The sequence below is a fragment of the Ostrinia nubilalis genome, chromosome 28 (assembly GCF_963855985.1).
Source record: "Ostrinia nubilalis chromosome 28, ilOstNubi1.1, whole genome shotgun sequence".
Classification (NCBI taxonomy): Eukaryota; Metazoa; Arthropoda; class Insecta; order Lepidoptera; family Crambidae; genus Ostrinia; species Ostrinia nubilalis.
The window spans coordinates 1829308-1846725 of record NC_087115.1 but is presented as its reverse complement, the minus strand read 5'-3'; the positions used below and the strand labels follow the sequence as shown (position 1 = coordinate 1846725).

At 38.7% G+C, this 17418-nt stretch overlaps 1 protein-coding gene across 1 annotated transcript in view; it reads left to right on the top strand.

The window, feature by feature from the left end:
- The window catches only part of LOC135085188 (uncharacterized), a 66388-nt gene that overhangs the window by 17178 nt on the left and 31792 nt on the right, over positions 1-17418 (top strand). The window contains exon 2 of the mRNA XM_063979940.1: positions 11348-11432. Within this exon, the coding sequence (XP_063836010.1) occupies positions 11348-11432 (85 nt within the window). The remainder of the gene's footprint in view (positions 1-11347; positions 11433-17418) is intronic.

The following is a 17418-nucleotide window of genomic DNA, read 5'->3' as shown; positions in this document are numbered from 1 at the left end:
AAGTTAAAAGTTATTATTTAATTGAGTTTCCAAAGAACTGTTGTAATAAGTTTCAAATGTTAAATATGATCTATGGAAACTATGTTTTTAATTGAATGCACTTATAATTATTTATGTGTTTATTTACCTGCAAAGTCTTGCTACATGGACGAAGCCACTCTGTTCTGTAGTTTAATAATAAATTCGTTTGTATCTATGTATATTGGTAGTTAAAGGATAGTCACTGATAAAAGTTAAGACAGGTTATGCCTGTTATTTTTCAGTTAAAAAAAACTACTGGTCTTAACACTATAACATTTTCAGGGAACTGCTAGATTAACTTTATGGTCAGAAAGATTTCTGACAATAAAGTTGGAAAAACCTCCTATATTTTCCGATTTTCTTCAGTTCTTCAGTAGCACTTTCATATTTCTAACCTTTGCTTTAGACCCAGAGGTCTCGGGTTTGATTCCTAATGGGGGTAACATTTTCAGCTCGGTTTGGTTAGTGGTAGGGCTTAATGTTCTAAGTCCACCTGGCTAGCTACCACCATCTTACCTAAGTCTGTCGCCTTAACAACAATGTTAACAGCATTGTTGTGTTCCGGCAGTTGGAGGTAAGACAGCCAGTTCCTCTCTTAAGGATTCCGGGTAAAGCTCGCTTCCACCTTCAGTCTAATTCATCGTTCCAAGCCAAGAGAGCTTCTTCGTTGTGCTAAAAATATCTAAAATATATAATTCAAAGGTGACTGACTGACTGACATAGTGATCTAGCAACGCACAGCCCAAACCACTGAACGGATCGGGCTGAAATTTGGCATGCAGGTAGATGTTATGACGTAGGCATCCGCTAAGAAAGGATTTTACGAAACTCCACCCCTAAGGGGGTAAAACGGGATCCACGCGTACGAAGTCGCGGGCGGCCGCTAGCAATTTATATTGTAACACTGTTTCCAGCGACTGTACTTCGAATATAGACTTGACATTTAAAGTCTTCCTACATTCTGCACCAGATATAGTAGGAAGCAACTCTAAAATAGCTTAGCCCTTATTCCCTTGACTATACGAGCTAGTTTGGTTCAAACTGAGATCCTTTCTTCCAGAATATTAGTTGACACTTACTGCTATATTAATAGAGTCGCTTTTGTAGCTGTTAATAGAGTCATTATGTTAATTTAAGCCTGTTTTCCACCGCTAGAGGAATGAACTAGGGATGTCTAGTGGAGCGGTGTTCGTATACAAAGGTCATAGCAGACTTATCAACTCGGAAAGGGATCGACACCGTATCGCCTTTCGCGCGCTGTCAACCGCGAGGCGAGGCGTTTACGTTACGTTGCGGATAAGTGTGCGTTGCAGTATGGAGTTTCATACGAAGAATACTGACCGCCTCGAGTTGATACAGTTACGACACAGTATATATATGAGCTAAAGCAGTACGGAAACTTAGCCCTTTCGGCGAGTTAAATACCTACACTTCGACTGAGTGTTAGGGTTGGCACTCTTAATCTTTATAATATTAATAGGGTTCTTACTTACTTATTTATTAAAACGTTTATTTAGGTTTTTTAATTATCAAATACCTAATGGAATAAATTAATTGACTAAGTAGTTAACAAAAAAATAAAACGTTAATTAGGTTCTAATAATGATCGAATACATAATCGAATAAATTGATTAAGTACTATTAGAGGCCGTTAGAAGATCTATTCTCATAAATAAAATACCGGATACTTACTTTCACATAGTACCTATTGCCTCATTCTATATACAGTTCATCACTTAGTACAAAAGCGTGGTGCGGAGCAAATTACTTTATCAAATAGAACACATAAATTGTTAAAAAGCATAATTACGTAATTTAAAAAGAACTATTACAAATCAGATGTAAGCACTTTATTTAAAAAGTAATATTTAATCATTTTTACAATTCAGAATTATTACGAAGTTTAAAAAATAAAAGTTCTGGTTTTGAAGATGCCGAGTTCAAGCAGCCGTATACTACGCAATACACTCGTGGCATGTTTTTAAAAATACAGCGGACAGTGCATGCAATAAAATTATTATTAAAAACTCAACGCGCGCGACACTCGCGACGGATGGACTGCGAGGTTCGCTTAGAGCTCGTGTAAAGCGTGCGTCTGTGTGCGTGAGTCTGATTTCGAGCGTTTGTATGAAGCTTCCGTACTGTTTTGATTTATCTACTGTGGTTACGATCCCTTTCCGGGTTGACTAATGTGTTATGTCCTTATAATAGGATTGCTTTTCCACCAAAGAGTTCGGGAGTATTAATTTAATAAGCGAGCTCACGAGCCTGCGTTTTCGAATCAGAAATGAGGAGATCCGTAGGAGAACCAAAGTGACTGACATAGCCCGCAAAATCGCTAAAATCAAGTGGCAGTGGGCGGGGCACATAGCTCGAAGAGCTGATGGCCGCTGGGGCAGGAAAGTTCTCGAGTGGCGACCACGAGCCGGAAGACGTAGCGGGGGCAGGCCTCCCACTAAGTGGACCGACGATCTGGTGAAGGTCGCGGGAAGAGCCTGGATGCGCAGCGCAGGACCGGTTATTGTGGAAATCCTTGGGGGATGCCTTTGTCCAGCTGTGGACAGTGGACGTCTTTCGGCTTAAACGAACGAACGAACTTATCTATACTTATAATAAATCTGTAGAGAGGTCAATTCTGTACATGATTTATATTATATTTTCAAAATAACTATCAGGGGGTGATTCACAGATATGGATTAGAGTAGATACAGCAAGTTGCTAGTCAAAGCGTGCCATTCCGATATGTCCAAATGGACATACATGGTCGAGTGATGTTCATGTAATCCGATTACAACAATCGGATACGATGATTTTACGAGGACAGTAGTACGAACACGGTAGAGAGAAGAAATTATTTACGGATTGAGAATTGTAATTAACAGCAACGAGTAACAAATATGTAATTAATTAGAATAAAGTAGCAGAAGAAGAATTATAAAACAAGTTAGATCAGTGATCGCGGAAGACAGAGTGCACTGTATAACGTCGAAATATACAAATCAAGAAGTTAGGTCAGTGATCGCAGTATACACTATTACTACTATGTATACGACGACGCCCGAGATTTTGTCGTTTAGAAATATCTTCAAAACTAGGTACCTGACTTAGCTTGATGAAAAAAAAACGTATTGGCAAAACTACGCATTTTTACATTTATTAAAAATAAAAAGCTTGAGTAAAATAGTCTTTATTTTATGAAAGTAGGTCATTTACTTACTAGAATATTTAAAAGTATGGAATTAAGTATGAATTACTAGTAGTACTATTTAACACAATGGAATAACGATCATTACTTTCATAAACATTAGGCACAACAAAAATATTATTTGCAAATTAATAATGTAGAATTGTAGAATAACGTCTACCGCTACATAATTATTTTAATCCACAGTCAGACTAGCTATAAATTTAACAAAATATCAGTTTTATCGGAATTAATTAATTTTTGAATCGAGTCACACACACGATATCATTCGATGACTTTGCGAATGCAGTACGATGATACGATTACTTTTACGTTGCGGCAATCACTAAAATTCGCTAAAATGACACTAAAGACGTTTAAAAAGTGGCACGCTCGGCTTCATACAAATTTTGACACATGCTGCATCTATCCTTATCTGTGGGGTGATTAGTGATCGATACTGATGCCAAAAATGCAATCAGTTAAATTTTTGTCTGTCTGTCTGTCTGTATGTTCCTTATAGAAACAAAAACTACTCGACGGATTTTAACTTTTAAACTTGGTACAATTATTCTTCGTACTCCTGGGTAGGTTAAAGTATACTTAGAAATTCCCACGGGAACAGGAATTAGCGGGAAAATCCTTTTGCATGAAAAATCTAAACCGCTTTAGTTAGACGCTTGAAATTTGGCATGCAGGTACCTTAGTAAACATAAAGCTTAGTTACAACAGGATATTGCAAAATTCCCACGGGGACGGGAATTAGCGGGAAAATCTTTTGTATGAAAAATCTAAACCGCTTAAGTTAGACGCTTGAAATTTGGCATGCAGGTATCTTAGTAAACTTAAAGCTTAGTTACAACAGGATATTGCAATGCATAGCACCAGTGCGAAGCCGGGGCGGGTCGCTAATAGTAAATAAGTAGATATTTAAGTAGGTAATATATAAGTACGGATTTTCATGTCTTAACCGCATTATTTGTAAAAAGCTTCTATTATAGTATGCAGGATACAGTTTCAGTTGACGGATGGCCGTTAACGAGTTTCTGATGATCAGACTTCAGAAGCTCTTGGGTCTGTTTTAGGCGGCCATTTTGTATTGTGGTATAGATTTAGCAACTATTTATTAAAATAAAGATAGAGGCTTCCCATATACTTAAAAATATACAGGTTTCAAGACTTTATTATCATACTAGCTGTGTCCGCGACTTCGTACGCGTGAAAATAGTTTAAATAAAATTTCCCGTTTTTGCGACATTTTTCTTTACTGCTCCGCGCCTATTGGCTGTAGGATGATGTTATATAGCCTAAAGCCTTCCTCGATAAATGGGCTATCCAACACAAAATCATTTTTTCAAATCGGACCAGTAGTTCCTGAGATTAGCGCGTTCAACCAAACGCAGTTGTAGACTTACAAAATAATTTGCTATTTTGTGTACCAAACTTTCTATTTACTTAAAACGGTAACTGATGACCATGTTTTATGTTCAACTACCCTCAAGAGAATCTCTAGAGTTAAGTTACTTTACTCCTACTTATCTGAAGAGACCAGACTATCTTCTGTAGCAAAAGTAGCGATGTAAAAGGGCGTAGCGAAGCGATTTCGAATTTTTTTCTGTCACAAATCTTTATTTGTCTAGCTTACTTATTTTTTTTTTTGTAAATATGAGTAGCACAATAAAAAGTGATCATTTAAATTGTGTCTAATTCGAAACAGTATAATGCCCGTTTTCACCATAATATGTGATCAAACGAACTTCACAAGCGAAGTTCGATCAATATTATATGAGTCGCTTCATTCGAAGATATAACATAACCAGGTAGTCCTTTTAGCCTACAAGGTAGAATCGCACGCTTTTAGAGATTTTTGATATCGAGAATCGATATTTGAATTCAATCGATTTCCTAACGACGCTTGGTCACGGCACTATTCGGCGCGAGACGCCATTCTTTTAGAGATTGCCCAAATAGCAAAACTTTTATAGCCGGGTTTGGGCTGGGGGGGTTGTTATATCTTCGAATGAAGCGACTCATATAATATTGATCGAACTTCGCTTGTGAAGTTCGTTTGATCACATATTATATTTCTTCGCTTCATTCTTCAGATATAACATAACCAGGTAGATGTTTAGAGTCAAGTTTTGCTATTAAAACACATATTATTCAGTCTTATTAAATTTATTTTATGAGATTAAATAACAAAAATATGACTTCACATAAACAAAAATACATTTTAATACTTGTCATGTAATAACGATAATTAATAATAATCAAAGTTAGGCGGAATCATCGTGATGCAAGATTGATTGAGCAAAGTTATTTGTGTCAATTAACTGTCGATGATAGAATTTAGCAAATACCTTAGACGTATTGGTCCATCCTGCGGCCTTTCTTATAGTGTCAATGGATACTCCCGCGGCTGCGGCGGCAGACGTGGAGGCGTGGCGCGTGCTGTGCGCGCTAAACGCCGCCACGTCTACGCCACTCTCAGACAATGTCTGCTTAATCCATCTGCTTATTGACTGTGCTGTCGCACTCCTGTAGGGGCGCTTCACAGTTATTAAGAGATTGGGTATATTGGCAGGCCGATCTGCATGAGTGATCTGAAGATAGTCCTCGAGAGTTTTTGCGGGACATATGCGAGCATTTTCTAGAAAATAAGGCAGGAATAGTGTCGGCTGTTGTCGACCCGCCGCGGATGTTTTTAAAATGTCTCTGATTGCTATGTTCACTCCGTTTGAGTTAATTGATATATTTTCGAGCTTAATTAAGGAAAGAGTTTGAACACGTTGGGCAGTACATAAGGCTAATAGCATAACCAACTTTTTTGTAAGTTTTTCCCTACTGAGTTCTCTATTTGGATACCAATTAGACAAATGGTTCAAAACAATTTGTGGGTCCCATGTACTGCTGTATTTTGGAAAGCTGGGTTTTAGCCTAAAAACTCCCTTTAAAAGCCGTTTAACACAGTCATCGGACCCGACGTTATTCCCTAACAACAAGGATAACGCAGATCTGTGACTATTGAGAGATCCGTAAGCGGCTCCTTTTTTGTACTGTTCAGTTAGGAAACATAAAACCCTAGGGATGGAGCAACTAAAGAAATCGGATTCATTATTATGACAAAACTCCCACCACATCTTGAATGATACGTTGTACTGTTGTATCGTGTTGTTAGATAAAGATGCTAACATGAGGTCCAAAGCTGTTTCGGGAACGCCGCGGCGCAAGAATGCTTGCCTGAGACTATTGCGGCACCCAGGGTAAGTGGATTCCTGTAACAAGATTGTACACAATGGTCATTGGGGTATAACCAAATGATGTCTGAAATAATCATTCTTATTAACTGTGGGTACCAGGCCTGGGATGGCCAAGAAGGGAACACCAGGATGCCTGTAGCATTATCTGCTTTGATTTTTTGAAGACATTTTAGAATAAGTGGGAAAGGAGGGAATGCGTAAAAGAAATTTCCTCTCCAGTTTATAGTGAAGGCATCTATGGTGAGAGCTTCGGGATCTCTTTTCCACGATACATAATTTTGACATTTAGCGTTAGCCCGGGAAGCGAATAGGTCGATTTCGGGTTGTCCAAAGGCCTTTGTTATTCGTTTGAATGCTGTGTTAGACAGTTCACATTCAGTGTCTGGGTTGAACTTTCGAGACTCTTTATCCGCCTCATAATTATCTTTTGTATTAATATATGAGGCGAATAACCAGATGTTTCTTACTTCAGACCATTGCCATATTTGCCTGGACAGATCGTTCAAATGTGGGAATTGGATTCCGCCCATGCGGTTAACGTAACTGATAGCAGTTGTGTTATCAACTCGCAGTAGAATTGAACAATTAGAAAGATCACTTGCAAAATACTTTAGAGCTAGGAAAACCGCTAATAACTCTAAGAAATTTATATGCTGGTCAAGTTCGCAACTTTTCCAAGCTCCATGGGCTCTCGTGTTATTACACACTGCTCCCCAGCCAGTTCTTGAAGCATCGGTATAAATTTCATAGTCAAAATTAGCTGTTTTCAAGGAATTGCTACTTTTATGTATATTTTGTGTCCACCAGTTCAAATCGTCCAAAATAACTGAAGGGGGCTTGAACCGAGCTTCATAGCTTAAGCATCTTTGTAAGGCTAGGAATTTTTGTCGTTCTAGAATTTTAGTGTACAGCCAACCATATTTAACTGCAGGACATGCTGACACTAAAACCCCGATAAGTTGGGCGAATTCTCTTATTGTACACTTTTGTACATTAGAGAATTTTCTGGTCAAGTCCGTGATTTTCTGACGTTTCTCAGGTGGTAAAGAGATGGTTTCATTTACCGAGTCGTATATGAACCCGAGGAACTTGCAGGTTTGCCTAGGTACAAGAGAGCTTTTAGTATAATTTATTACGAAGCCGAGACATTGTAAGAGATTTACTGTAGCGTTAACATTTTGAAGGCATTCAGTAAAGCTATCTCCTATACAGAGGATATCATCCAAGTAGAAAACATTTTTGAAGCCTAGATAGCGTAAGTGTGTTATTACCTCTTTCATTATCTTTGTGAAGGCTCTAGGGGCAACTGAAAGACCGTATGGCATAGCGGTGAATTCATACGTAAAAACGTCGCCGGGATTTTCTTCAAACTGAAATCTTAGGAATTTTCGATCTGATTCGCGTATCGGAATAAGAAAGTACGCTTCTTTCAAATCGATGGTTGCCATAAAACCATTAGCTGGTAACAATCTAGCCGCCGTTCGGTGATCCTCCATTTTAAAATGTAAGCTAGGTATGAATTTATTAAGATTTTTCAAGTTTAGTATAAAGCGTTTTTCTCCATTTGGTTTCGGTGCTAAAAATGTCTTGGATATAAATTGATCATCACAGGGCATACAAGGTCTGATTGCGCCTAACTTTAATAATTTTTGAATAGCAACTACCATGTCTGCTTTTTCAGTCATTGACAAGGAAGACGTTGGTACATGAGTTTGGTACACAACAGAATCGAATGGTATTGGGAAACCTAAAGCTATCCACTCTAATATAACAGGGTTGGTTGTTATTTTAAGCCAACAATTGTAGAAATGGGATATTCTACCAGCATGAGTTACCTTATCTACTGGCGAGTCGCAGGTGTCCGAGGTTTGTTCGGGCCCGACGCGTTCGATGCTGGCTGAGGTGCCCGACGGTTCGCAGGGGCATTCGTTCTCAGACCCCCCCGACGTCCTCCCCTGTTCTGTTGGAACTGTTGATAGCGCGGGGGGCCCGACCAGTTTCCCTGATACGCAGCGGGCTGAGCGGGCGTGTACTGATAACGGGTATTGGTCGTTGTTGGTTCCGGAAGCGAATTACTCCTTGCTGGTTTAGTAAACTTCTTTATTGATAGTCCTTGTTTCTCTATGGCTCTGGAGGCTTTTATTTTGTCGCCTAGTTTATTTCCGTAAAGTGTGTTATCTCGTTCGCTCTCTTGAACAACGTTCAAGAAGGGTTTCGCTAGTGAGTAATTGATGACACTAATGCGCGATTTTGTTTGCTGGTAATGAAGATCAGTAAGTATACGACATCCATCACTTAGTATTCTGATAGCTTCGATCTTGTCGTCGCTTGTAAGCATGATAGTCAAAGCTTTGTTGATGGCTGCTGTACCTAGCCCTAACTGTTGCTGGTCGGTCTCCTTTCTTTTATCTCTTTGGCGCGCCGCTTCTGAAATAGCGGCCGCTACTTCGCTATTAAGCTTGGGGGCCTGTAGGAGAGAGCAGTTTTCTGGTATCAAATACTCTTTCATCAGCTTGTCTTTAGCCTCCTTTGCCAATCCCTTTTTTAAGATAGGGTCCCATCGTTGGGCCAGGCTATGGTGAATCTTCTCGCCAAAAATGGGTGTACTCCCTGTTTCATCTCCGAGTGCTAGTAAAAGCTCGGGGTCCAGCTCAGGGTCCGGTTCTAAAGAATCAGCAGCAGCCTCTGTGGGCGCGGGCTCGCTTACGCTTGCGTCAACGTTCTCCTTGGGTAACGGGTCGGAGCTCGTTGAAGGAAGTATTTCCACTTGCGGTGACGTCGTAGGCGACGCTCCGTCTGGAACATACGGGACGTACTTAGTACGATGAAAATTTCACTCTCGTGTTAACTCCCGGTTAACCGCCGAATAACAACGTACTCATTATCGGTGTATGTAAATTTTAAATAAACCAATAACACTACCTAGTTACAATTATATAATATTGTATAGGTAGGTAGATATAAATACAGCCATCGTGATGACGCTCGGTCAACCGCCAGGCGAGTGCATTCAAATTAATATCGTTAAACAATTACAATGTAAGCCGCCTTCGTGTTAACTCACGGCTAACCGCCAGGCTTTTAAATACTTGCACTTTCAAACTAGAAATAATTTATATCTATAAAGAAAAAATTCGTTTTACTTACTGTCATCTGTCCCCAAATCCGTGTCAGAATCGGAATAAATAATAACTCGTCGACGTCGTTCAGATGCTTGTTTTTTATGTTCAAGCTTTTTAATTTTATTTTTATAACGTTTTATTAGGTCGTCGTCACTTTTTCGTTTCGGCATAATTGCTAGCAGAAATTATTATTTCCACCGCAGCGCGTTCGTCTTCTACCTCGCACGAAAAAAGAATGGCGTCTCGCGCCGAATAGTGCCGTGACCAAGCGTCGTTAGGAAATCGATTGAATTCAAATATCGATTCTCGATATCAAAAATCTCTAAAAGCGTGCGATTCTACCTTGTAGGCTAAAAGGACTACCTGGTTATGTTATATCTGAAGAATGAAGCGAAGAAATATAATCCCTAATTTTAAGTGACCCCTTTGAAAATAAAATTCCTGTTATGTGACCCCTATGGTAAGGTCACTTAAAAACTATGGATTGATGGTGAATACGGGCATTAGTCACTGATTTGAAGAAACTCAGAAAAAATCTTAGTAAGAGTCATTTTTAAAAAATTGCATTGAAAAAAATAAAAAGTATTATTGTTCCCAAGGCAAAGGCATAATGTCATACGTCCTACTTATTTTACTCTGAAAAGTAGCAAAGGCGATCACCATACAGCCTTTTGCCGCATCCCCAAGAATAGAGGTCCACCAAAGTACCTACATTTTTCACTGTCATTGAAAACCGCCGATTCGAAATTAACTTTATTGTTACGACGCAAGGCAGTGTTTCCCTTGACAGCAGCTGGTAGCGCATTGCCGTAGTGACGTCATACTGCGTAGGCGGGAAAATAGGTCAGTGGGTTTGCAGTATGGAGTAACCGGCCAGGTTATGTTGACCTATTCCCTTAAACAAACACTACGGTTACGGGAGTCAATTTAATTTTGTGGTGTTTTGCTGATGTCCAGTTTGCTTAGAGCTCGTCTTTTGTACTAAATTTCTATTTACGTTAAATACAGGGATGGGTCGAGTTTAAATTGGCGATTAGTACAAATAACCATTATACTTAGAGCCTTCCCTTTTGAGTTAATGTTGTTTTTTATTTAACACGTAGGGGTCATGTAAAATGGTTGTTTTTAGTGCCCATTTCACTGGAAGGTCATTAGGTGTTGGACATGTTTTTTAAATGAAACGCTGTCCAATGATGCGGGATATGAATATGTTATTTTGAAAACATATTTTTTAAATTAATTTTCACGTTGTTTTGTTGTACTTGCAAATTGATCAATATAATAAACTAGCTGTGCCCGCGTGAAAACCCGTTTTCGCAGCATTTTTCATTGTTGCTCTACTCCTATTGATCGCAGCGTGATTTTGTAGCCTATAGCCTTCCTCGAACAATGGGCTATCTAACACTGAAAGAATTTTTCAAATCGGACCAGTAGTTCCGGAGTTTAGCGCGTTCAAGTAAACAAACAAACAAACAAACTCTTCAGCTTTATAATATTAGTATAGATAAAACTACGTCATTTGTAAACGTCCGTCACTTTGGTTCTCCTGGGGATCTCCTCATTTCTGATTCGATCACGTAGGAAACTCCGAGCATAGCACGCTCCATCGCGCAGTCCACTTTGTGGACTTCAGATTGTTCAATACTCAATACTCAATACGTTTATTGCTTTTATAATAGTAATATAGGTGTTACAATGTGATAATACAGTTAATTATGGACCCTGTTGTTCAGTTAGTTAATTATTGTTTATTGTTTCAGGAACGAAGCGGGCTGGACAGTATGCGGTCGTTGGAGCACTACCTTACTGACATTATGAGGGCCGATACGTCAGATCACATGAAAGGTAAGAGATAGATTTAAGTACTAACTAAAAACAAAGGGCATAACTGAGTAGGTCCCAGCCACAGATCACAGAAACTAAAGAGAGATGTGACAAGGGGGCGTAGCCGGCGTCGCAGCAATATGCCCAAAAACAGAACACATTGCTCGCTACAGCAATGATGACAGCAGCGTCATAATGTAAACAGTTTACATTGCTTTGCGTAGTACTAAAGATTATTCGAATGTTATTATTATTATACTGATACCGCAATGGATAATGAGCACATATTTTGATTACTTTGTGTGTGTGAATTTTTAATGCGACACTGAGTTTCGAACTCAGCGCATTAGTTGACATCTTTCTATATCTCTATGGTCCCTGCGCCTATGGGTGAGTTGCACCAACACCAATTTTAACCGTAACAATAACCGGTAACATCAACCAAATTGAGAACCTCCTCCTTTTGTTGAAGTCGGTTCAAAATAGACAGTTATTTTACCATCAGCGACTTTTTGTTGACGTAGAGCCGAAATAAATACCAGAATAAGTGCATTTTGCACCAAAAACGCATGTGCCTGGAGGTAGGTAGGTACGTCAACTTTTAAATCAAAATGACCCAGCTTTCGTAGTATCATAGACTGCAGATAATTAAAGAATACTGGTAGGCAAGTACTCAAAGCCAAAATGAAACTCTTCTAGGTCATCAAATTTACTTTTTCGGCCGCAAGTGTTTCGCTTCAGTAGCCTTTCGCTCCAGCGTACCACCATGAGTGTTTTTCGCTAAAACGTACTTCGTTAAAACGACCTTCGCCACTTCGTACGGAACCCGATAAAGCTGGTGAGTTTAACCTACACAATTTTTAACCAAAATGGCCCAATTGACAGCAGGCAAAACTAGACAGTTCTAGCAGCAACAACACTGTCGCAACTGGCATGCTAACTCGCTCTACACGACTTCCTATTTAACGGGTACAGTCAGAATGAATAAGGCGAGAGTGAATAGGCACTTACAGGGCAGATATGTACCATCCTAGACTGCATCTCACTTAACATCAGGTGCGATTGCGGTCGAATACCTGCCTTGTCATCGGTCATTCTCACGATTAGGCGTTCTCAGCCTAATTACCGTATCATTTTTGAAATTTGACTTAATTGACTTAAACGCATTTAAATATAAAACACCTGAAAAGTACGAATTTAACAATCATAAAGGCGTCAAATTATTCAAAGTGGTTTTCGCGTAAATGATACTCAAAAATTTTATGATCACGGTAATTAGATAAGGCTAATACTTTATCTAACGGTAATTAGAAAGTTACGTAAAATAACAAAAAAGCAATATCTTGTATTGATAAATTGTACACAAGTAGTCATAAAAAACATTGTAGGTACTCTTATTAACACTTTGTAAAAAGAAAAACACTAATTTTATTATTTATTGAATCAAGATATTTTCAGTATACTGCAAGAATCGAGGCTATAACAGGAATACTTAGTTTCAGCAAGATGGGGCTACGTATCACACTTCAAATGAGAGCATTTAGCTGAATCAGAATCTGAATCATCATTTATTTGCTTTACATGTGGTACAAACGATGGATACAGATAATGGATCAGGTCTCACTTTGTCTTTTCGGACATGCATATGAAGACTGAAGTCTTTGTTTGTAAGCTTTACAAGACTTTTCTACAACCTCTTTGATGTTTGGTATCTCCAGGTATTCATGCACTTCAGTGGACTTTGTAAACCAAGGTGCACAGTTCAAGATTTTTAATACTTTATTTTGAAAACGTTGAAGTGTTTCTATATTTGAGAGGCTGGGTAATGCCATAATTATGTTTACATGGGTCTTAGGATGCATTTGTAAATCAGCAGTTCTCCAGGCTTTTTCTGCCCAGTGTCCATTGCATATCACGAAGTTTTTTTTATGCACAACAAGGCAGGTATTTGACCAACAATCGCACCTGGTGTTAAGTGGGATGCAGTCTAGGATGGCACATAGTGCTTATGCACTCTCGCCTTGAAAAGGCCCGTTATCTTTTCATTTGTTCCTTTTTGTTCTTAATGTGTTCACGCCAGGTTGAGTGTTACTGTTGGACGATCTCTTCTTCTCAGGGCGAAGGTAATATGGATAGATTTTAATAGTATAATATTAATTAATTATATATCATGCAAATATCAATGTTATTAATAGTAAAAATAAATAGCTGGTACGAGACATTTAAAAAAAAAACTTCACGCAAGGCCATCAGGAAGCCCTGATTTTACTCCAGCAAACTTCTTATTGTGGGGTTACCTTAAGAGTTGAGTATACTCTATAATCCAACAACCATGCAGCAACTGAAGCTGAACATTCGTTATAAAATCGAATCTATTTAGAGGTAACTCTAACAAAAGCTTTTCAAAATTTTGATGTCAGATTGGAAGAAAAGTCCGTAAAGATATTATGCGAAAGCCTAGGTATTTTTTCATCGTACGTATTCAATCGTGAGTGCAATTTATAGGTAATAATTTCATACAACGGTGATTATAAATATATGGTAATTAGTCCATGGAAATTATAAAACGATAGTTTTTCTTCAAAATTTCCAAAACTTACAGGGTATGCAAATACTGTCTTACTACAATGTACGGAGGCCAAAGTTCTGTTTCTATTTAAATTAACAACGTGGATTTACCTTTATAAATCTAATTTAAAACTAAGGACATGGCAATTAGGAAAATTGAAAACCAAAGATACGGTAATTATACACTTACGTTAATTCATCGACGGTACGCTAACGCAATAGACATTCACTTGCTAACAGGTCAAGGCACTAACTAAGGGCTAGCGCTGCGCGCGGTGATGATGTCTCAAATACTATTATTTAGGCTAGTATGACCACAAACAGAAAACGTAACGGTAATTAGGACTTTAGCTCGGACAAGTAGTTTTTTAATTATAATTATTTACAGAATGGTTCTATTGAATAGATATTTTGCTATGCATAAGACAATCTTTTATACTTTTTAAAATGTTGAATGGAGTAACTCAAATATATACGACATAAAAATTACACCCAACTTTTAACATTAAGTCGGTGTGCGGACGCGTCACGGTAATTAGAGAATAGAGGTTCATGAAATAAATTTAGCCACTTATACTTAAAATAGAGGCCTATGATTTAATGCACAACTGGATAAGGTTGTTAAGTAACACATAAAAATACTTTCATGTCTCTAATTTGTCATTTTTAAGGATTTAACAGCCCGGACACGTAAAAACTAGCTAATTTGAGAATGGCCGTCATGCATAAAAAAAAATATGAAGGCTTCATTTTGTCGTGCGGAGTTTTAGGCTGACACTGTGTAGGTTTGTTGTCGACACGATAAGAAGAAGTCAGTGTCATTAGTTCGTGAGGTTTTGACGCAGAACGTCATATTCGCAAAATGTCAACTCGATAATTTGGTCCTACGGGGAACAGTCACTTTGTCAATACGTCACTTCCGCAGAATGTCATTCACAATTTTTCCTGTACTTTTTGAACGGCGGGCTAGAAGATGTAGCATGGGCAGGCCTCCTACTAGGTGGACCGACGATCTGGTAAAGGTCGCGGGAAATACCTGGATGCGGGCAGCGCAGGACCGTTTATTATGGAAAGCCTTGGGGGGCCTTTGTCCAGCAGTGGACGTCATTTGGCTGAAACGACTTTTTAAACAGTCAAGCTATCCAAAAGTATCTTTCTCCACTCAATTTCAACTCTTAATATTTGTCATTTTGTGGTAATATTGGCACCCAAAGTGGCCAAAATGTGGACAACATAATCCTTATTCCTATTGTAACAAAGACGTGTTGCGAACTTTTTGGCCACTTTGGGTGTCACGAACTATGTGACGCTGACTGTACGTCGTCACATACACAAAACACTGGGCCTTATTTAGTGGAAAAAGATGCTATTTTTCAACAAAACTGTGTGTCTTATTAGTACTGTCGGCAAAACAGCGAAGTTTTCAGTATCTGGTTCAAAATGTTTTTCTAAAAATAGTGTTACCTAATTTGTTGACCTTACCTGCCTGTTTGAACAGGTGTCGTCACGGCTTGGCAAGGATGTAGAGATACAGCTGGAAGAGGCACTTTTGATGCAATAAGTGTCCTTTTTAACGGCAATCCCGTTATGCAGGACCCAGTAAAATTGAACTGTCGTGTGAATACCAAATTGAAATTACATTTAAAATTCGAACGTATCGGTTTTTTCCGGGGTACTGCAGCAAGTTTTTTCAGGTATTATTATTATAGATAATTATATCATGCATCAATATAAAGTAAGAATAGATGCCAATTTTCTAGGACAACGGAGAAAAAAATGTTTTCTGAAAATCATAAATTATTAAATAATTCCTAAATTACTGCAGCAATAACCATTTATTTCTGCATAAAGGTAGACGTTGTAGTGATAGGTAAATTTATTTACAAAATTCTGACTTAATGTAATTTTTTTTATAAAATCACAAAATCGAATATTTCTTCGAAACTAAGCAAATACAACTAAGTAGTTCCTCCATCAATTTTATACATAATAGTTATATCTAACGATTGAATTAATAAAACAGGGATGTCCGCTTCTAAGGCAAAATAAAAGACTGTGCGCTGTATAATCCGTCATACATTTAATGTCATTTTTTTACGCGCTCACTAGTAACGACGTTTGATGTAAACTCACAACAAGCCCTCTGTCCATCGCGTCGCTTCCACCGACTCTATATCTGCGCTCTTGCGTAACCCTTTGTACGGCGGCCTTGCGCACGGAAATTAGCGGCAAACAAAAATTCATAACAATTGCCTAGCTATCACACCGATTACCTTAGTGGACGCTCTGCCCGGTGGACTGACGACCTTAATAGCGGCTATACACTAATTAGCAATGGAGCTCTGCCCTTCTTCTTCTTTACGAATTCTTTAGAGCTGCTATCGCACTATACCTCCCCAGTTGACGCTCTTGCTCCATGGACTGACGACCTTCAGAGCGATTATCACACCAATTAGCTCAATGCACGCTCTGCCTGAGTTTTGAGTTTATTTTCTCATTTAGGTATTTGGGAACACAATCACTACTTAGAGGTGTAGACTAGTGGTGACCACAATAGGCGCTCCTGGTTGATGGACTGACGACCTTAGGCTACTAGCTCCACTGGTTAATTTTTGGGTTTTGAGTTGACACTATTTAGTGGTGTGGACTAGTGGCAACCTCAATGGGAGCTTCTGGTTGATGGACAGACGACCTTAGACCTTAACCTGAACTTGTTTAGTTTTGTATTTGATTGGACCTACAATGAAATTAATTAAACGAATATGAAGAGTTCGAAGATAAGGTTCGACTTCCCTCCGGGACTATTAGTAATTTTGATATTACAAATTGCTATAATCCTTTACAACAGGATATTGCAAAATTTCCACGGGAACGGGAGTTAGCGGGAAAAAACATTTGTATGAAAAAATCTAAACCGCGTAAGATAGATGAAGGGGGTAAAACAGGATCCACGCGTACGAAGTCGCGGGCGGCCGCTAGTCCTTTATAAAACTCTAATCCACCTGCAAATATCCCACAAACCATTAAAAAAGTCCCCAATAATCCAGAGAATAATCGTAAAGTTAAATGGGCCGAGCCGGAAGTCCCGGGGTCAAAATTATGGGACTTCCGGTGGGAATGGACCCCAAAGCGACATTTAGGGAACCTGTAATGGCTTCAGCTGTAAGCTTGATGCTAAAAACCAGGGGATATTATTGAAATTGTATTTATAGAAAGTTGCCCTCCTACACAAGTTCCAAATGTGAGAGCTTTTATGTCGAAAAATGCTCGAAAAGCATTTTTTTTTATGGAATTACTTCGGATTCGATTTTCGATTCGATTAAAAAATGCCACTTGTCTAGCTAGACCCACTGGTCATCTATACTAATATTATAAAGCTGAAGAGTTTGTTTGTTTACTTGAACGCGCTCATCTCAGGAATTACTGGTCCGATTTGAAA